This window comes from Macaca mulatta, chromosome 6, assembly GCF_049350105.2.
Source record: "Macaca mulatta isolate MMU2019108-1 chromosome 6, T2T-MMU8v2.0, whole genome shotgun sequence".
NCBI classification, from domain to species: Eukaryota; Metazoa; Chordata; class Mammalia; order Primates; family Cercopithecidae; genus Macaca; species Macaca mulatta.
In genome coordinates this window covers 116,848,723-116,871,948 of record NC_133411.1, presented here as the reverse complement: position 1 = coordinate 116,871,948, position 23,226 = coordinate 116,848,723, and the positions used below count along the sequence as shown (strand labels likewise).

At 34.5% G+C, this 23,226-nt stretch overlaps 1 protein-coding gene across 1 annotated transcript in view; it reads left to right on the top strand.

Annotated features, from left to right (window-relative positions):
* Positions 1-23,226, top strand: part of FBXL17 (F-box and leucine rich repeat protein 17) — a 545,014-nt gene that overhangs the window by 374,180 nt on the left and 147,608 nt on the right. The window contains exon 7 of the mRNA XM_015140531.3: positions 7,258-7,334. Within this exon, the coding sequence (XP_014996017.3) occupies positions 7,258-7,334 (77 nt within the window). The remainder of the gene's footprint in view (positions 1-7,257; positions 7,335-23,226) is intronic.

Below are 23,226 nucleotides of genomic sequence, written 5' to 3'. Positions count from 1 at the left end.
AAATCTCTTTACAATATTTCTAGTTTCACTATTAATGTTTTTGTGGTGGGCATCAGTTTGGAGCTTGCAGAATTTTGCCTGACTTTTTTTCAGGACAAGTGTGGTCTCTAAAGAATTACAGTTCATTAACCTAGACTGTGGTTTTAAATGTTTAGTATTTCTGCTTTTCTAGGGTCCTGAGCTTTTGTTTCCACATGGTAAATCTTTGTTACATGTAGGGTGACAAAGTCTTCTCTTCTGCTGTCTGTATTAAAATATGCCAGAACACCATAAAGATAGCACCAGTCTTAGCTATATCAAAATTGTACAGTATCTGGATTCCCTTAGAGTTACGGATTATGAATTGATGGAAACTGAAACACCTTAAAAGATGAAGGAAGTTTCTTAGCATTTACGTATTCAAAGTAACTAACGACATGTGTTTCTACTGAAGAATGAATAAACTGGTGAATTAGGAAAGCTTGCCTTTAATTTTTTTCTTCCTTTTTTTTTCTAGTGTTTCCTTTAGTCCTGAAATATTTTCTTTGTAGGACTAAAGGAAATGCTTACCTTCAGTTGATTTTAGTAGTTATAGAGATAGTAATAGGACTTTGCTGCTCCTGGGTATGAACATGAATATCAGCTACGGCCACAAACAATAAACAGTATTTGATCCATCAAGGTTATAAGTATTATGTTCCTCATTTTATAATAATGTGGCTTTTCATTATATCTTTTAGTATTTCTAAAACATAGTTCACAGTCAATGAAACATTTTTTAATTAAATAAATGAATTAATAAAGCTTAGCATGTTTTTTCTGCTTCTTGCATATTCTGAGGAATGCTTAGAAAATGTTAACTTGTTACATAAGGTTTAGTTAGTTATGGTAAAGGATGGAACAATGGCTAAAATTAAAAAGCAAGACTTTTGGTTAAATAAATCTGAAATATTAAAGCCAGAGCCAAGTTTCTTGCAAGTTTGTTAGTTCAATTTCTGTACCCGCCCCTCAGAAAAACCTTTAATCATCTTGTTTCTTAGTAGCTTAAAGAAAATGTGCATTTTAAAATATTGCAGGCATTATTCTATCTAAAATACATGTTTAAAGTATTCTAAGAAACACTCAAATTAAATTTAAACATATTTTACTATATAAATGAAGAAAAACCTATTTTCATAACAGCAGGTTGGTGATGGCCATTCCTAAATATATGAAAAATATTATTTTGTTGGTGTATTACTTTTTCAGTGCTAAATCCTGTTTTCCAATGAGAAAACCTATTTAATGTCATAGACACTCAAGGAGAGAGTGGTCCAGAAAGAATCAGCAAATGACATCTGCTCTGCCTCATTTTCCTTAAAGGTGTAACACCCTCTGTTGGCAAAGATGCAAACCCATAGAATTGAAGTTTTAGTAATATTTCAGTTTGTAGGCCACCTCTTGTGGTGTGCCTCATTAAAACATAAATAACAAAACACTACTATTCTAATTTTGTAGTCTTCCATTACCTCTCAGTGTGACAAAATGGGCATCGGCTTGCTATTGTTTAAGCAGCAAGAGCTTAAATTAATCTCAGCCACACTAATCAGATATTGGCTTTCTAGAGAATAACATTTGGTAGTGAGAACTTAATGAGTGTCCCAAGATAATTGTTGTTAACTGGTGGAGCTGGTGACATTTTGCATGTCACTACTAGTCTTTGCCCCTGTGGTATAATAAGAACGTGCTTTGAGCAAATGCTCTCACATTTTAATTGCAAGTCAACCTTTAAAAAAGAATTTTTCTTGCAGTAAACATCTCTTCTATGAGCACATCTGTAGAAGTTTACATGAAAAATTGACTTAGGTGTATATTTGGTATTGTGTTGTCAATAGGATTGAATACAAGAGCGTTTACAAAAAAAGTATACTGCAGAATACAAAGTGGATTTAACATATCACCTTGATACCATCTGCCATGTTCCTGAAATAATCTTGTATTTGTCATTTATGTACAGCTGTTTAACTTGAAGATTAAAAAAAAACTATTTCATGCCATTTCTGCAAGGTTAAGGTGTCCTATTACTTAGAAAAAGTATATAAATATAAGACTCATAAATGAAATTGTATTCAAATGTATTAAGGGGAAACATACTATTAATAGATTCTTGATTGCTTCTTGGCCTTTTGACTGAGATCAAGTGTATTAATAGATTCTCGAATTGACTCATCTTGTAAAAGTTGACTTGTAAATTTTTCTCTTTTGTGCATAGAAATCTTTTATATTGTACATTTTCTGAAAGAGAGTAAACCTATAAATTATACCCATTCATTTGCTGCACTGGGATTGGATTATTCTTCAGTAAAACTTCATTTAGAGCTTTAGAAAAATCAATCAGATATCATTATTCTTTCTGTAAGATACCCAATTGTGTTTTGGTGACCTCTGCTATCATTTAAATGACCCATGTATGAATTAGTCAGGATGAGCTTCTGCAGCATGGAATTGGACTGTTTGCCCTCTTGTTACTCTCTTTAGATCTCATAAACACTTTTTACTCCTTTCGTGTGTGGGTGTGTGTGTGTGTGTGTATGTGTATGTGTTGTAGCTACTTAAGCCCCTGCCCACTTACAATCTATGTAACATAGGTTGGATTCTTGGCTTGCTTACTTTCAAGAAATGATGAAAATGAGATTCTGTTTCTGAAACCCCAAATAGATCACTTTTATGATTTGTTTGTTTCAGGAGTTTTGAGTTTTGATCCACATGTTTATTCAACCTAAATATACCTAGCTCCCAGATGCACTTATTTGCCAATTACTTTCCGGCCCTCTTCATAGTTCTTTGTTTTAGATCTGTGGGGTTGGTTTTGTCTTGTTGCATTTGTATTTCACTTAAAGATATATCTATTATTCAAATATAAAAGTGACTTAGGAAAGAACATCCTAAAGTTTATTTAGAAATTCACCAAGCCACATACTAATGCATCTCTAATAGGGACATTTCTTTTCACACATCTGAGGTGATTGAGCCTGTCCTTTAAAGTGAGATTTGCAAACCAGTGTCTGGCAGCTCCAATTAGCTTCTTTTGGGTTTAAAGCAAATCACAAACAGTAACAAGGTCTCCTAGGACACTCCTATTGCAAGCGATGTAGTCATATTTCCTCATTAGTTCTTTTCAATTGTCACTAATGCCATGTTCTAGCTTTTGAGTAGGAGACAAAAAAACATAAAAATTTGGTATGTATGTGGAATGGGCCATTGTTTTCCATAATTCAAGGCTCTTTTGAATTCCTTTGATAGTTTTGAAGCTTACACAGCTTAATTCATTAACCTTTACCCTTCACATAAATCATATGATTAGGAATCTATTGCTAAGGAGACAGATTTTCCCTCCAATGAAAATAAGTAATGCCTTCTCATCTTTGAAAAAAAATCCTATCTAGCTTACCAAAGTAACCTTTCTGTTGCTTTTCATATTTCATAAGATGTTTCAGGTGCATTTTAGAACATTATCAAAAGCAAGTGAGCATAAAGTTACATTATTATCAAAAATAACTCTGGATCCTTAGGATACTTTGGAGCAGTATTTTCTGGCCCTTTTTCTGTATTCCAAAAGAGTTTATATATATATGTATTCAACAGCTGTTACTCAAGAATTTACAATGGTAGCAATGTTGTGGGTTTTTTTAAAAATTCTCTTCAGACCCCTGCCAAAACATAAAAGCAGGAAAATAAACTGAGGGTAGGCAATTCAGAATAAATTAAAGTATATTTAAATGAACCTAAGACTTTTTTTTGGAGAACTTTTTCATATGGACTTATCTTGTAGAGAATGATGATGTAGGGCTCCAAAAAATGTACGTGATTGTTCTGTGATTCCCTGAAGGGGAGACTAGCATGTCTTTTGATTCTTTTATTCTCTCTTGTTAAGACAGATCGCTCCTTAGGGTTTAGTAATCTTAATTGTGCTTGACATTCATGAGCTACTTTAAAAGTATTTGATATTCTTCAGCATTTATCCACTATGCCATTTTCCCATGTTATGAATTTTTCTTATTTATCTTATACATCGTTACTTTCTGTAAGAACACAGTTCTTTTCTTAAATTTTATAACTCCTTATGTTTTCATACATGAAGTGGGAAATCTTTGAACCTACTGATTCATAGAGAATGGCCATGTGATATTCTGAGCTTTGCCTATAGGAATGATGGGGACAAAGGGTTGGGGAAGAATAGGAAAAATTTGAATTCTATATTGTGAGTTTAGAGACTCATGGCTTGCTCCTATGGACCAAACTAATTCATCACTATGATTAATGAATATTCTTCTATGTAATCTGTGAGTAAGAAAGGTGATGAAGAAGTAAACATTTTACATGTGGTCTTTGGTTCTGTCACTCTCCTTCTCACTTCAAGATTATTGCTTTGCCCACATTTCTCTCTTTTATTGGTATCAGTTTATAAATACCTCTTAACTTGCTGTACCTGTAGTCCATACTAAGATTTATGACTTTGTTTTGTGCATACGTACTATACAGCGAACTAGAAATTGCTCTGATTTTAATACACTAAAGGTTATGACTAGAGCCAAGATTCTTTGTAAAACAGTGGAATTATTTAAAGTAAATATGTTCACAGACTTGTGTTATGTACTACTTGTAAACATGTTATAGAATGGACTCTGAAAGTTTCAGGAGAAAAGGATAGTCAGCACCCTCAATCTCTCATCGTGAACTGCTGTCACCACATGCTACCTGGGAAACATGACATAGATGGATTATGAGACTTCAGACACTAGCCAGGAACATGAGGTGGTGTTCCATTTCCACCAATTTGTAGTAATGGGATAATACAAACCACTTCCATTTTCAATTCTTAAAACAACAGCTACTTTATCTACCTACTGCAACCACTCAATTTTGTGTCTCAATATATATGACGTTTCTGTCCAAAATCACAGAATTTGGGGTTTCTCTTTTCAAATGTTAAATCCATAACAGATGTAAAATTAATATTTTGCTACAGGTTTTCCAAGGGTATGGTTTTGTCACCATGAATTTTTATTTCAGAAATTAATTTTATGCTGTACATGACTTTTAGCACACTGGCTGTGATCAGGGTAATTAAAAGTATTTGGAAAACTCTGTTTACCTGAACTTTCAAGAACAGCAAAAATCCTAGGTGATTCTTTATAGAAAGCAAATTGCTTTTCTCTTATATTTCTCCCTTTTTTATCTGAAAGACACTGCTTACTCTTAATCATGTGTTATCTCTTGGCCACTGTATTGCCTCCTGAGTGTGCTAAATGATTTTATAATAGGTATTCATAATTGTCTACACCTCTTGAACTTTTCTCTCTTCAATAGCGGGGAAACCTGATGCTCATGACCTTTTATCAGTTTTTAGAAAGTCTTTATCCAGTGAGTGATCATCTTATTTTATATAAATGTTGGTTCTTGTTGCCTATGTACTAACATTTGACTTGGCTTGTACAGTGAAGTCAATTGTGTCATTTGCTATTTTTAGTCATCTGTATGTCTTATGTGCTTATAGCATATCTGATGTAAAATCAAGTACAAGGAAGATAAATAGGATATTGCACTTGTTTAGAGCATAATCAAATATAAATCAGGCATTTTGAACTATTCAAATAGAGCATGAGAACAAACTACAATTAATGATTTTTGGTGGCCATGCGAAATATTGGATCTGTTTGTTTTTTTGGTAGGTAGTGGAAGAGGACAGTGAGATATGTATATTTGATTTGACTGAAAGTCGTCAGATTATTTTTTAATAATTTAGGATATTACAGTCATCTAGGGCCTTTTTGTGCACTCTTAGCATGTAAAAATAGTTTTCACCATATAAAAGGTTGTTATTGTTGGTAATGTTTCATTTCTGTTTTTATTCTTTTTATAATGAATTTATTTAAATATTATGTAAAAACAAAATGACATGGAATTAGCTTTAAAATTTTCCTCACAACCTGTATCAATCATAATTGCATTGTCTTGCTGTTTTAAGTTTCTCATTTTAGACATGGAAAAATTTATCCATTTTTTATAGTTTTTTTTTAATAGTGGAAGAAAAAGAATGTTTATTTGGTTATTCTGAGGAAATTTGAAATGTTTATCATTCCATTAAAACAAAATTCCATAAAAATTTTTTAAAAGAAATATATGTCTTCTCTATAACTAATTTAACCTTCAATAATGAATTATGTGAAGTAAAATTGTATAAAATTTCCTGACATTTTATGAAGATTCCTACAAATAAGCCAGACAGCAAATAAAATATAGGAAAGACAGAGATGGATACTGAGTAATTTTTTGATAGATTATGCACACAGGTATCAAATTACTTGATCCTTACTTCCTAGAAAAGGTTAATGACTCTTTTTGCTTTTACCCTTTTACTTAACTGTTATTTATAAAGATTAAAAGAGGGACTGCATTGAAGGGTGCATTTGCCTGTGTGTCTGTATGACTGCACAAATTTTTCTGATATTATAGGAAACTGAGCCACAAAATGGATAATATTGTTAATCATTATTTTTAAAGTTCATTCAATTCTGTAATACAACTTCCACTAGGCCTATTAGATCAGAGTGCACCATTAAAAAATTTTTTTAACTTAAATGAAACCAGAAAAGACAGTCTTACATATCTATATCTATATTGTTAAATTCGCCTTAACCTTTACAACAACTTATTTACAATATTAAGAATAAGACATTTTAAAGTTATGTGTACATATTTTCTTTCATCTTTAATCTGTAAAATTATAGCTTTTTAGAACATATTTGATATTAAATTGAATAAAATTTTGCAAAAATATTATTTCAGTGTTACCTAATTCCATCATTAATAATTGAGCATATTAAACATGAGCTCATTAACCATGGGTGTATAACCATCTACCTATAATAATGATCTATCTATATTCTACAGTTCTATTATAATTATTTTATTATTTAATTATATAAATAATATATATTCATTAAGCAGCATATGTTTACTAGTCTTTTATTACCAAATGTAACATTACCCTTATGGGAATATTTCTTTCTAAGCTCTTTGGTTTTAAAAGATGCACTAGTCATAAATGTATTTAAATAAAGTCAGTTAGGTATGACAGCACTTGACTTTAAAGCAGGGAATATAATACCTTTCCTGCAACACCTTGAAAGAAGCTGTGGCATTCACCAAATGCTGACCTCTTCCTGTTATATTCAAACCCTTGCTAATTTAACTTGAAATGCATTAGTATAACTCACCACTTTTTGTATGTTTCAGGTGTGTGGAGGTCATTGCAAAGGAAGGACAAAACCTGAAAGAGCTATATTTGGTGTCCTGTAAAATCACAGATTATGGTAGGTAATGAACCATTGTCCTAATCCTTTCTAAGAATAAAAAGTTAAAAAATCATTGAAAGTTTTTTTAAAAGAAATCAAGAACTATATCTTAGAGACTGTTTATCGTGATTTATGCTCATTCTGACTGTACCAAAAATTAAAAATAAAAAAATTATGAGCTAAGAACCAGAGTAAAATGAATATGCATATTACTTCATTGCCACATGCAATCACACACACATGCACACGTACATTTGCACTCACACACACATACACAAAATTAAAAAGTATGGCTAAAAGAGGTATACAATGAAAATAAGTTTAACAATAAATAAGTTTAACAATAAAATGGGCATAATAAATATAACTAAGAAAATTATTACATTGAGTTTATTTGCTTAATGTAATATCATGTCAAAAGCATATCTGCTGACATTCTAAATGCCAAACTTCTTAATGCTTTAAATTCTGAAAAACATTGGAAATGTCCATTTGTGGATATAGGAAGTAAAGGGTATACATTTATATGCAACATTTTAAATTATCTTAATTTTCAATATTCTTTTAAAGTGGCAAAAAGCAAGTTGTTTTCTACAATTATGAAAAATATGAAGTCATATTGTTGGAGTAATAAAAATAACCTAGCCCTTCCTTTTTTTGTTTAATTTTATAAATTTTTTCTTAACCATTTGTGTATTTAATCTAATTACAGAGTTTTAACCAGAAAATACATTAGACTTTATAAGAGAATGAAATGATTTTCTTTTATTTTTTCTGGCTTTTTGATTTCTTCATTTAAATTTGAGAATATGCTTTCTATCTCGAGGGAAGTTAATAATCCATTAAGTTGGTATTGTTAGCTCTGACATGTAATAATAAATGACTCCAGTCCTAGGATGTCACACTGACCATCTGCCATGGATGGGAGAGTTGTCTTTTATTAGCTACTAAATTCATCTTTTTGAAAAACTCTACTGAAGTTATAATTTTAAAAATACTCTAATGTTTTTAATTTAAAAACACACCTGATTTCAGTTTATTTTGGAGAATATGTCTTATTCATAATGTTTCTGGGTTGTGAGTTTTTTTCCTAATTTTGCCTTGTAAAAGTAATGTTTTGATATATTTTTCTTTACCTACGTTGTTTTCTGGATTGGCAATTAGATTGCTACTTAGACATGGTTAACTCTCTAAAACTTCTTATGTCTAGCATTGTCTAGGCCCTAAAGAGTTCTCCCTGACCAACACAGGGCATATTGAGCGAGAGAGAAAGAGTGTGTGTGTGTATTATATATGTATATTGTATATATACCCATGTAGATTTGTTAATCAACTAACACTTTCATTCATTCATTTGAAACTTGTCACAAGCTGCTCTTCCAGTCTTTTTGTGTATTTCCCCCTTTTTCACTGCCAATTGTCAGGTAGCTAATAGCCAGGAGTTATGGATTAAATCCCTTATAATGAACTCCTCTGAGGTTCTGCGGTGTAAAATGTTGCTAAAGGCACACTTTATTCTGAAGGCGTAGAGATACTTTGTGTCATAACAAAGGCAGTGCCCAGTACCTACTATTAAGTTATCAAGTACAAAAAGGAATGTTCCAGAAGATATTGAGGAAGGTAAAAAACTCTGGAGTTGCGACAGATCTGGGATCAAGTTCTGTCTTTGTTCTTTGACCTTAGGGAAGTTCCTTCACATATAGGACACTCCGTTTCCTCAGTTGTAAAATGAGGAATTAATGTCTGACTTCATGCTTCTGTATGTATCTGGTACTACCTAACCTTGTGAGTAGCACAGTGTACACTGCTAGTAAGTGTTGTTTTTCTACAGGAGTGGGATAAAAACAAGATTCACTTAGAATTTTTCTGCCACCTTTCCTTTCCTAAGTCTTGGAAGAGGTTTGTGTTAAAACCTTACCAATATGGTTTACATTTATTTGTGTCTCTGAATTATTTTATTTCAGTGTTTCTCAACCCTGTCTGCACATTAGACTATCTGAAGAGCTTCTAAAACATTGACATGTAAGCCTCACCTAAAACTAGTCAAATTAGAATTTCTATGAAGTGGGGCCCAACCAGTCATTTTGTAAAACTTGCCTAAATGAAGATAATGTCAGGCAAAGTTGACAACTGATCTTGTCCGTTTGAGCAGAATCAGAAGTGAAAATTTTGTGGACTTTCCTCTCCATGGTGATAAGAAATTGATTATGATTTTTCTTGCACCTCAGTCCCTCCAGCTCTCAAGCTGTCTCCTCCATCTTACCTTCCTTCTTCACTAGAATTTCAAGGATTCAAAAGGTTCATGGTGAAAGTCTTTGCATCTGTTGATTCTGTTCTCCGAAATGTTGGGGCACAATTGAGGAAGAGAGGGAAAGGTTGATAGGTTATGAGATTGTACTACAATTGCTATTTGATTATAAATTAAATTACTGAAAGCTCAGCTCATCTTATCTTTTCACCCACTACAATGCCAATGCTATATGGGTAATTTTTGTCAAAGAGGCAGCAAAAGCTTATTCATTGTAACCAGAGAAAAGCATGTTATTGAAGGTAACTGCTATGCTGGAGAGACTGTGTTCCCCCTACCCTATTATTACAAATTCTAAGAAGGAAAAACAGATGCCCTTTTCCTTCTTTGACTGGACAAGTAGAAACATATTCTATAGGACTTTTTGATTATTGAAGCTACTGAGAAATTGTAAAGTTTGATGTACATCTGATAGGTGGGCAATTCATCCTTTAAGAGACTACCCCATGGTTCTGCTTCCTATTGCTTTACTCGTATTCAAGCTGGTGAGTCTGTTTTTGGCCCCCTCTTTCTGTGGTGGTGGATATGTACATTATTTTAGTATGGTATACTGAGATTTTTAATTTTTTTTACAGGCTTCATTGATTCAGAAACAGCTCCTCACCTGGCATATAACTTGTAATTTTTGTCAGGATTCTCACAGGTGTTAAATGTAGTATTATAGTACTTAGTAACACCTGCCCAGGCTATTACGGAGTTATGTTTATTTTAATTGATATATGATATAGTTGTCAAAGAAAACGATCATGCTAATAGGCTTCTTACTCCCCAAATTGAACATATATCTTTATGGTAAAGGGTAGCAATTATAAACAAATCAATAATTCAGACACAGCTAAATAGAAAATACAGTCTGGGGAAATTGCTCCCTGAAGAGAAATATAATATTGTCATTCCTGTATCACTGTACAAACGTATGTCATTAGCAGTGTTGTGGGAAAAAACTCAAACTTAGGTGTTAGAGAGTTCGGTTAAAATTTCAGCTTTGCCACTTCTTTTCTTTGTAACCTAAAGCAAGTTACTTAACTTCCTAGTTTTGCCATCTGTTAATTCACATGATGATACGTGCCACATACGTTAGCGAAAATCAATATAAAACACTCGTGTAGTGCCTGGTGGCATAGTCGACACTCACTAATTGGCAGTTCGTATCATACAGAATCTTCTTTCTCTCTCCCTCTGACGAGGAATTAGCCCTTCTCCTCTTCCAAGTGTGGCTTTTCTGTTTGTGGAAATCATTATTTAGAAATTTGACCTACATTAGTGCCTACTTGATCTCCAGAGCTAAGCTAGCTAAACAAGATTATTAGTAACGAATAGAAAAAGATACAGCAAAAAGTCTAAAACCTTTCATTTGCCTTCCTGTCTTAGATTTCTTACCTATCTCTCCTTTGTGCTACTTTCATTTTATGTGGATAATTTTCTCATTGCTCCCCTTATGCTCTTCTTTGTTCCTGGAACAATTTGTCAGTGAGTACTTCCCAACCTACTTATTTGCTCAAATTTTTTTTGAAAATTTACTTCCTTCAAGGCTGGGCATAGTGGCTCATGCCTGTAATCCCAGCACTTTGGGAGGCTGAGGCGGGCGGATCACCTGAGGTCAGGAGTTTGAGACCAGCCTGACCAACATAGTGAAACCCTGTCTCTACTAAAAATACAAAATTAGCTGGGCATGCTGGCGCATGCCTGTAATACCAGCTACTTGGGAGGCAGAGGCAGGAAAATCACTTGAACCTGAGAGGCAGAGGTAGCAGTGAGCCAAGATCATGCTATTGTACTCCAGCCTGGGCAACAAAAGTGAAACTCTGTCTCAAAAAAAAAAAAAAAAGAAAAGAAAATGTACTTCCTTCAGGAAAGTGTATCCTTGGGATTAATAGGAAGACAAGAAGGAGAAATCAACCTGTATCACTCAGGCCTACGGAGGAAGCGATCTTTCTGTTGGGCCGCATAGCACTTCATATGGTATAATAAATGGGATGGATGAATAAAGTGCTTATTTCCATTAGTGTCTCCACAGTGAATATTACCATTGTGACCCTTGTGCCAGGGGGCAGTTGTAAAATGACCCAGGTTTCTTTCAGAGTTATCACTTTTTTTTTTTTCACTTTAGCACTCCTGTGGGCCCTAGAAATACACTCTAGAGATATCTTTTTGTTTCCATTTTTAAGTAGTGAAATAATCTTTGATTAAAGAGGACTGTAAATACATACTGACATTGTTGTTTGGGGGCATACAAGGTCACTGACAACCCACAGGCTCACTCAGTACCACTCCACATCCTTCTGTGTGGTTTCTACAGACCCGTGGACTGCTGTCCTGGGGCTGTCTTTGGCTGCCTCGTATTCTTGATCGCAGTACTGATCTGGGGCTTTTTAACATAACCATGTGGCTTGACAAAACTTTTGAATTGCTCTGGGCAAAAGGTCTTCCAAGTCAAGGAGATCACTTTGTCCATGGTTATGATTGGAGATGTCGTTTTAGTTGGGCTGCCATATGTCAGACATGATAAAAAAAATTCATTCTGTCAAACATAATATTCTGTCAAAAAGTATTGATTCAGCACCCACTGTGTGTGCTGGACCATGTGCTAGATGCAGACGTTCAGTTTCTGCATTCCTAAAGGGATAATGCTGGTAGGATCCAAAGGGTAGGCTAGCCTGCTTATTTAAAAAAAAAAAAAAAAAGTAATGCATCTTCTTTTCCAGACAAGAAGAATGGCAGGGATTGGCCTGGTGACATTATTCATTGTTTTGGTGTAACCCAAGCCTCACCCCAGCCTTGTTGACCTTCTAATACTATTGAAAGATTAAAAGGTTGTTCCTTACCTACCTCCCCTTGGGATACCAACCCTTTTAAGCTGTTAGTTAACCCAAATTAGGATCTGGGATACATCATCAAAGTAAATACAAAAGAAACGAAAGAAACCCCAACAAGCATTCTGGGTTACCCCGGTATCCCTTTTGTTGCCAGACTAACATTGATAAATTATTCAAGAAAAAAAAATTCTACACCCAAAATAATTTTGCTCTTTATTATATCATTTTATGTTTTACATTATTAGGTATGCATTACGTGTAATGATCTCCCATTTTAAATGAAATTCCTGTTTTTTTTTTCATTTTATATTTTGTTTCATTTTTAAATAGTATTTTAAACTGCTCCAAGATTGCTAGGTAAGATTCCACTCCTTTTATTAGCAGGAATAACTCTAATAGTTGTAAGGTGATAGAGAAGAACTTTAGAAAAGACATTTGTAAGTCAAAAAGAATGTCCTAATGTTTACTGTTGATTATTTGCACTTTTTTCCATTCTATTATTTAGATATAGATAACTTTTATTGTTTCTAACAAAATAGTTCTAACTTGCTAAATCTATTCTTGCAAATTTCCCTTGTTTATGTGTTCATCTTAAAAGTTATTTCTCTCCATTTCTAAATTTTGTTTTATTCCTAGAGTACCCCATTAAGAGATTTATATTCCTAGAGTTACATTTAGCAGGTGTTATGTTCTTTTTCTTAGTAATGTGGTATGGTTTGACTGTGTCCCCACCTAAATCTCATCTTGAATTGTAGCTCCCATAATTTTCATGTGTTGTGCAAGAGACCCAATGGGAGATAGTTGAATCATAATGACCATTTCCCCCATACTGTTCTCATCATAGTGAATAAGTCTCACGAGATCTGATGATTTTATAAGAGGTTTCCCCTGTTCGTTTGGCTCTCATTCTCTCTTGCCTGCTGCCATGTAAGATGTGCCTTTTGCCCTCCACCATGATTGTGAGGCCTCCCCAGCCACATGGAACTGTGAGTCCATTAAACCTCTTTTTCTTTATAAATTATCTAGTCTGGGGTATGTCTTTATCCTCGGCACGAAAGCAGACTAATACATAATAGAAATGATTTTTCACCCAAAATTTGGTATTTAATTATTAAGCTTTTCTCCTTTCTCCTTTGCTCAACAGCAAATAAATGGTTGACATTCTTTCCTATTTCCTAGGTCATCCTAAGACTGTAGCTAAGTAACCTTGAAATAAAAGAATGACAACTCTTATCACTGTGTCTTGCTAGAATAGACCACAAATGTCAAATCTATTGAGAAGGACTTCTTAAAACATTTGTTCAAGAAAATACCACCACAACCAATTCAAAGATTAACTCTAGTTTCACATTTAATCGTTTTTTTTTTTAAATTAAGAAACATTCTGGCCTTCATTTAAAAGACAAATAAACCTGTTTTTGTGTGCTTACCCCTTAACTTTCTTACCCCTCAAAGTACATATATGTTGTTGTTCCAAATTAGGTTTTGTAGCTAAATTATAAATTTACATATTTAACTATTAACTGAAATATTAACTTTCCATCTTTTATTTTTTTCAATTCCTGTTAGCATCTCTGAAGTATAGTGTCTAATTTTAACTAGCTATTTTTAATATTAGTCTTTGAAACAGTCTTCTATAGGTATAGGAAATTAGGCCCAAATCATATAAAGCATCATTTTTCACAAGGTTCCTATCTTTAATCCTCATTGCACAGTACCCTTGGATATGCAGACCAAGCATTGTTTTCCAAGTACTATCTAAAGGTATATATATAGAATTATTATTGGCCATTATCAGTATTATATCACTGATGGATAGTTCTAAATGGAGCTGGAATGAATACCAAGATAATTGCAACAATGCTAGACTTCCAGTATCCCAAACAAGAAATGGCTTCCTAATGTTTAAAACTTCCTGAAAATAGATATCTTGAGTGGTAGTGAGTTCTCTATTATGAGAACTATTCAAGCAGAGATAATATCTGAGGGAGGATGTGGAAAGATGGAAGCGTTGGGTAGGAAATCAGCCTATATGATCTTTAAATTCCTTTCTAATCCTGGGATTCATTCTGGACTGGTTTTATTATTTTTGTTTCATTCAGCAAATGTTTACTCTGTGTGTGCATGCTACTGGCAGGGTGCTCTGGAAAATACAGAGATAGATGGGAAGTACTCTTGTGTTGAGAAGGAAGATGTAAGCCACGTAAAGTTTTCTACCTATGACATGTTGGGGCTCAAGAGAAGGCAGAATCATCATAGACTGCAATATTTGGGGAAGGATTTGTAGAAGAGGAGACATGGGAGAACAGAGAGGAGAAGGAAGGGCATTTGAGGCAGAACAACCTTGGAAAGGCTCAGAGCAAGAACAGGTGTCTGAATGGAAGCTTTTGTACATGTTGATTATTCTAAAGAAAGAACAGAAATCATCCAAAGTGATTACATGCAAACACGGACAAATTTTTGAAGAAACCTTATGAAAATATTCTAGTTGAAAATTCCATGTAAGTTCCAATTTTTGTTGTGATTTTTCCTGTCTTATTCAGCATTCGCATGGTAACAATTTCCATTAACATGTATTATGTAAAAGGAAATATTACTTTGGGTTATCACTAATCAAGTATCCAGTTAAATTAGAAATAAGTCAAATAACAAGCTTTCATAACAATAATAATAAAGATAAAATAGCTAAAATTTATTGGATGTTTTCTGTGGGCATTATTCATTTAATTTTATTAATATTCCACTTTGGGTAGGTACTATTAATATTCAAGCTTGTAGACATGGAAACTGAGACCTGGAGAGCTTCAGGTTTACATAATTTGTGAGTAACACTATAGTATGCATTCAATATTAAGTCAGTGTCTTGCATAATCACTCAGAGGTCAGTGATGTGATGTATTTATTATTAGCAACACTTTTTTTCCAGTAGGATTTTTCCAGATGTCAGAGCCTTAAAAATATTGCTAAATCCAGACAGCCATATTTGTTAAATTGCATATGAAAATGCAGTGTCATAAACAGCTACCACATGAGCTCTAATTATATTCTTCTAGAACTTAATAGGCTCAATTACTTTGCCATGCTGATACCAAATGTAAGTTGCATGTCATGATTAAGTGTTCTCTAGCTGAAAGGGGGAGGCTGTCATTGATATTCAGTATGTATTGATGTATTCAACAAATATTTTCTTAAAATGATTTCAAAAATGTATATAATTCTTCATGAGTTAAAATTTTTTAATCTTCTTTTAAAATTATTATAACTAACTTATTAAAGAAGTAGTATTACCTATTTTCAATAGATGAGGAAGTTGAGGCCTGACAGGTTTTAATTAATTTGCAAAACAAAAATTAAAATTTCCCCCTTGCAGATGACTTCTCAAATTTCTCTGCTTTTCATATAAGAATTATTTCTTTATTTAAGTTGTAATTTTAAAGCAATTTAAGACAACATTCAATGAGATACTTTCATAGTAGCTTTAAAGTGCAGATATTTCTAGGGCTACATAACTGTACTATTCCTAGAAATGTAAGCAATTGTTTTCTTGAATTCCTTTCTTAACCCTACACTCTGAAGTTCTCAGGCCTGAGTGTCATCATTTACCCTCAGTTTCCCATTAACTTTTTTTTTTTGAGATAGAGTCTCACTCTGTTGCCCAGGCTGGAGTGCAGTGGTGAGATCTCAACTCACTGCAACCTCCACCTCCCAGGTTCCAGTGATTCTCCTGCCTCAGCCTCCCCAGTAACTGGGATTAGAGGCACGTACCACCATGACCAGCTAATTTGTGTGTGTGCGTGTGTGTTTTTATTAGAGACAGGGCTTCACCATGTTGGCCAGGCTGGTCTCAAACTCCTGACCTCAAGTGACCTGCATGCCTTGGCCTCCCAAAGTGCTGGGATTACAGGCATGAGCCACTGCACCCAGCCCCATTAACTTTCTTCTCCTGATAGAGCCTATCCAAGAATGTTCTCTGAGAAATAAAAATCAAACCCCTCTTCAGTGTGGCTTTGTGTTCTACCTACTTCTTTCTCTTTAGCTGTAGTGTTCCTCATTTTCTGAGATATAATGAAAAGTAGGAGCAAAAAGGGAGAAGAAGCCCAAGAGCTGCATCCCTTTCTTCTAAAGTATCAAACCATATCACTTCTACTCCCTAGTGCTCTCGTACGGTTTTACCTGCTCTTAAAGATAATTTTGTCCTCACCAGCTGATGTTGGACTAAACCTACTTCACTACTTACTAATTAGCCTACTAGTGTTAGACATTTAACACATGATTTATTTTGAAAAAAAAAATAAAAACAAAACAAACACCTCCCAACTTTCCTATTTAGAAAATGAGAGTAACACTCAAAACACAATATAAATTTAACATTAAAATAATTCATTATATTGTACATTTATCACTGATTAGAGTCACATTCTTGTATCCACTAATATTGGCATACTTAAGCCTCTCCAGAAGGTCTTTCCCTTTTCATCTCTTAGCTGGACTTCCTTAGATAAATGTCAGCTTTACAGTTTACCTGAGTTCAATTTATTTAGGAAAGGCAGGAGTAGTACATAATTGCTTACCTTTATTTTCCAGTTTTTAAAATATTCAGTGGTTTTGCATCATCTCATAAAGGTGATCAGTGAAGAACTGTTGTTGTTTAATTATCATTTAAACTCAATGATCCATTGCAATTTTTTTTATTGATGCTCAAATTGCCCTATTTTTGATAGTAGAAGCTTCTTCATTTGATTCCTTTTTTCTTTTGACATGGACTCATTATGTCAAGGTACACCAGGCTCTTCTTATGCACATTATGGTAGAGACGTGGGATAATCCATTTTTCTAAAGAACCTTGCTTCCTTTGATTGAATTTTTCTAAGTCTGTGCTACATCCCGAATCTTACGTCACTGTATTTTGTGCCTTTTATTTCTCCAGCTTAAAACCTATTATATTCCTCATCACAGGTCCAGCCTTCTCATTACAACTCAGCAAAGTCAGCCCTTCCCCCACAGGTTTTGAAGCATCCTCATTCAAGGATCCCCAGTATACTAAAAGCTTGTAGTTTATTGTATCCAACACTCACTTAATCCCCAGACACATTTTCTAGTTTTGGAGAAGTTAGAGGTGGCACTTGGGAAGAAGTAATTTTATATTTTAGCTAGTCCATCAACTTGCTGGGGATTACCTTCTGATTTTGTGTGTCTGAAATTTTCTGCATTTGTTTTAAGTAAGTATTGAAAATGGACCCCTTGGACCCAGCCATTTGGAAATAAGTAGAAAAGTGTTGAAAACTGTATGGTATTACATTTATGGGCTTTCAAACTTCTCTGTCCTGCAGTGAGAAATCCATTTTGCATTTAAGTGCTTGTTGGACTCTCAGTAGATTAATTTTGTCACTGAACACAATGACCAGAAGTTTGAAAAATCCTCTTCTAGTTCAACTTCTCTCTCAATATATATGTAAGAACTGGATCTGTCAGTGAATGACCTGCTAGAGAGTAGAAAACCGGTAGATTTCCTTGGTACAAAATGGACATTATTCTCGAGGTAGAAGGTGCCAACCTTCCCAACCTCGTCAGATTCCACAACAGATCCTATTAGCTATAAAATCAGGGGTTAATATTCCTTCCATCTCATATTTTTGGGAGGCAAAGAACTAGACAGATTGATGATTTCACTGTAGGAAAGATATTAAATGGAACTTTCTCCTTAGGCAAAAAGACCGTTTTGTTCATCTAATTTCCTAATTAAGTAAATCAAACTTACTTTTAACTTAAATATTAAGCTGTTAATTTTCACCCTTATCCTAAAACATTCCCTTGGGCTTGTATAGACTCAGTCACCTAGAATTTATCTGTCAAGTGTGTTTCTTTCCTTGGGTTTATCTGCATGACATTAAATAAATACTTTGAACTTTTCAACTTTTCAAACAATTGTGTTGAGTTGACGTGGCTGATCCTGCCTCCGTGCCCCTGTGCGCGGTGTACGCCAGGTGCCTGAACGTGACTTGGCTTTCATTGAAAATGACTGAGTGCGGGCAGAGGAAAGATTTTAAAAAACTAAAAATTAGGAATAAACAAAGAAAATTCACTCCATCTTCAGAAAGTTGTGGTACTTTTCTATTCACCTTATATATATGTATGCTTTTCAAATGAACTATGTTCATATTGATATTCATTTTGCCTGCCAAAATACTTTCATATGGTAAATAATTCTTAGAAGCAGAAAAAAAATTGTGTGGAAAACTAGCTAAGTACTGTTTGATGATTGATACTTGTGTATTTTTAATCATCTCTATTTCTTTCTTAGGTTAAAATTTCCCTTTTTTTTTTTTTTCTTACTTACTATCTCTTTCCTCACATATGGCTCTAGGAGCCTCTCCAAGAAAGCAGTTTGCTTTGAAGATATTTTATTTCCACTCATAAAGGATTCTTCTGTTCCACTATTAGAAATAAAATCACAATGAAATCCTAATAGGATCCAGTCCCTTCCTTGCCCTTTGTATGTTTGGAAATCTCTCCGAAGTCAGCCTTATGAAGTAAGATTTGGAGGTTTGAAGTCCAGAGATGTGTCTCTGGTGTTCTGAGGAGCAGGCACTTGTACAGGGAGCAACTCACGACCAAGCTGCGTGCATCCAGAATGATACTTTCTGAATATGCTAGAAGATGGTATATTTGAAATTTTAAATTATTTCTATCTTATAGTAACCAATTAACTGTTAATGAATACATATTATTACACACATATAGTAGCATACCTATATATGTGCATCAATAATAAATAAAATTTAAGCTGCCAATTTTGAACAGCAATAAGGAGTTTAAAATTTCTGCTCTACAAAATAAATGAAGAGTTTGAAATATAATCAGTCCTATTTTATGTTGAGGCAAATGTACTTGGGCTCTTTTTTGAGAATCATCCCTTCTGCTCTGGTTTACATAAGAAATTGGGTGAAATCCTCTAAAGCATTCGTTTTCAACTTTGCCATTATAACACACCTACATTCAAGGTTTGCAAATGATTAACTTTCAAAAAGGTTATAAATTGGAACAGATTCAGTGATATCTTCTTTTCAGTCTCTTGGACCCTGACAAAATTGTGTAAGTGCTAGAAACAGGGATGAAGGTGTCAAGCATGTTGATATTTGCATATGATTTCTGGTTTCTTTGTTGTCACAGCTTTTGATGCTTGTACTTACCAGTGTACGATTTATTAGTTATTTACATGCCTGTGAAGTGTATTATTATTATAAAGTCTAGTCCCTTATTCCCCTAATGCATATTCCCCCCACATTTCTGTCACATTCTTTTCTTTCCACAATATTTTGGGGCTACAGAAAATTCAAGGAATGCGCATGAATATATGCCGCACATGTAAACATTATCCATCACATTAATCATTCGGTGGAGGAACATGCTGATTCTAGAGCTGGAGGAGGTCCTTGAGGACAAAGAGGACACCAAACAGCACAAACCTGATGACGCTCCCACACACTCTATGGGGAAAGGTACAGCCTTTCTATCATTATGCTGTCTTTTGCACGAAGCTCATGCTTCATCTTCGTTCCTAGACTTGATTTGAAATCTATTCAACTCTCTCAGATTTATGAAAAATAATATATACTTTTTAAATATTGTTCAAAAGTGTGGTCTTGATATTTAGTAGCCTACATACCATACACTTTTAGTTGTTTTAAGATACGGCATTTAACTTAAAAGTCTACTGTAATTTCTCAAGTTTTTCTGGTAATGGGAAGGACCTGTAAAATATTTTTTGCATGCAGTGGGCTCTACAAATATTTACTTTTTTTTCCACCTTTAAGAAACAGGTTGAAAATTGTAGAATTAGACTTTGAAGCTGTGTAGTGTATTTTTGTACTATTACAAATCTATCTAAATCTACAACCTGGTAGGAAAGATCGGATCCCTTCCAGCTTTTGATTGTAATATATGATTTGTGTGGACTCTAGTCTGTCTCACAAATGCATTTAGTATTTTCTGAACTGAGCTTCTGTTGTGTGCCAGGCAGGTTTCTAACTGTGCGTGTTCAGTCCACTGATTGACTGACTGAGAGCCAAATTATTCTCACTAACACATACTCAATTCCCAACTACTACAGAAAAGATGGACTCCAGGGCCAAAATTGGACCCTCACTAACAAAGCTTGCTTTCTGCCAGTAGTCATACTTACACAGTGAATGAAAATTCTGTGACCTATATTCTTCCATTTAAATCCTTAAAATTTTAAATTAAAACTTTGTCAACAGTAATTTTAACCATACTGAGGCAAAAAGAGCGTTCCCTGCAATCTGGCAGCACTAAATATAATTCATAACTATCAAAAATCCGTTTTCTCTGCATAACTTTTAAGAACGCTCCTGATGTCTTCAAAATTCCATGCAATTTTCTTTAAAAGTTGGTTTGGAATGCCACTGTGCATCTTGAAGCCCACATACAGTGAGTTAAATTACAGCAATAGCATATTTCTCAAGCACCATATAGTTGCAAATCCTTTATCCTGAAGTACATAGTAAAGGATTTTCTCCTTGAACAGTGAAGAAAGTTGAACTTTGGGGGTGTTTCAATTTAACACATGATGTGCTGCACACTTAAAGCTGTGTTTTGACTTTCCTACTTTTTCTTCTTTATTCATCCCTGCTTCCCGTAAAAAGAGCTAAGTATATAATGCTGATTATAAAACTGGATCCACATTATCACTGTTTTCAAAGCATCATATCCCTGCACTGGCTAATGTAAGTACTTCCTTTTCAGTGGGTTAATCTAAATGCAGAGTAGAAGGCTGTTTATTCTCACAATCATTTCTATCACTTCATCATAACCACTACCGTTCTTCCCTGTGTAAATGGCATCACTATTTACCTTTTTACTTGGCCAAAACTTTGATCTCCCTGATGCTTCAGTTTCTTTCTGCCTTTCATCACATCCATTTGCAAGCCTGGTCAACTCTATCCTCAAAATATATTTCAGTAGAGCCAGATCCACTGATAACTGTGCTAACCACTTAACTGTATCCCCTATTTGTCTTCTTCCTATCTTATAATCTATTTATCACAGAGTGGCTTCAATGAACATTTTACAATTTTTTGAATGAATTAAAATGTTATTTAAATTAATTTTTTATGACTTTAGCAATATGGTGTTTATCCTGGGTTACATATAGACCTGAAACCAAAAGAAACATTAAAATTTAAACATTCCAGTGCCTTGCCTCCCATTTAGTTTAGATTCAACTAAATATTTAGACATTTAGCCACCATAGGCCGCCCTTTGGCACAGTGTACTCAGCAAGACAAGAGCCTTAGCTTGCCAGAGGACAGTGTCAGGCGGTCAGCTTCTGTAGGAGACCTTGTGGTAGTCCCACATCACGGTTCACCCAGCAGTCAGGAGGCTCTTCTTTCACCCATCAGATGAAGGCTCAAGTATAAGGAGGTAAGATCCACATAGCATGGATACAGGCATTACCCTGGCTTGGAAGCTTCAAGCCCCCACCACCTAATATATCTTGGAACGGTCAACAGGCATAGCTTCTAGAATTGCCACACATTATAGGTCCGGTTATAACAATGATTGCATTCGGGTCATCGAAAGCAATGGTGTCCCCATCAGGTATTTATAGTTCTCTCAAACCAGACAGAGCTAATTATCAATCAGGGGTCATTGTTACAATAAGCACTAATAGTTGCTTTTAATAACATGGTTAAAATACCACCTTAGAATTGCCAGAGGAACAGGTCTGGGAAGTTAACCAAAGGTCAGATTTTCATGGAAAAGGTTTCTTAGCTCTTACCTACTGTAGGGATTTTTAAATCAGCTTCAGATTTGACTTTAAATGTAAAAACAATTCTATATGTATTAGAGGGCAGATATTTAACCACCATCCATACCACATTTTTTATTTCCTCTGCCCAGCATGCTTTTTAAGAGAACACTTTTTATACACCTAAAATTGAGACAGAGGAGGTAGGCATATGAAAGGATGACAGTGCTGTTTCTGAAATCCTTCCCTTCAGCCTCTGGACCAGCCAGTCCTGGCCTCACCTGGGACTCTGATACCTTATGTATAGTCCAGACATAGCCACAGGAATAAGTACCATTAGATTCCTATTTTATTTTTGCATGAGGAAGAAAAACCTAGCTAATACAAGGCAGCAAAATCACCCAGAATCTTGCTTGTGCCTATTCAGTCTGGTCTCCAAATGACAGAGCAAAACAAAACAAAACAAAAAAAGTCATTGAAAATTTGACACTCTAGCAGTTTGCTTTGCTACTGTTGGGAACACTGGCGACAGGCATCCAGTATCCCCTAACCAGCGTAGAGTGTTCTTGGCAAAAAGTTGTCAGTTTTGCAAACATCTTTTAAAACAAGTATTTCTATTATCTGATTTCTTAGGATTGGGGAAATGAGGAATCAGAATGGAAACTTACTAGTTAAAATAAATATTTGTGGGGAAATATTGCAAGAATGTATTATATAATATGCTATGAATTCTGTCTAGAAGTATTTCCCACTAGTTTGATTATTGGTTCTGAGATTATGAAGGACAGACATTTCAGTGGCATCCTATAGAATTTGGCTAAAAATTTTTCAAGCTTCAGAGCTGTAGGAGCTGTGAGAAAATGCTGATGCCTCTGAAGCCACAATTTTCATTCCGAAGAAAACTGAGACCCAGTTTCTCCCAGCTCTAGAACCAGAACTAAACTGTCCTCTATCCCAGGCTGTAGTACTTTTCCTCTCATTGCTTAACGATGGCACCTCTTCCTCCTCTTTGCCTGG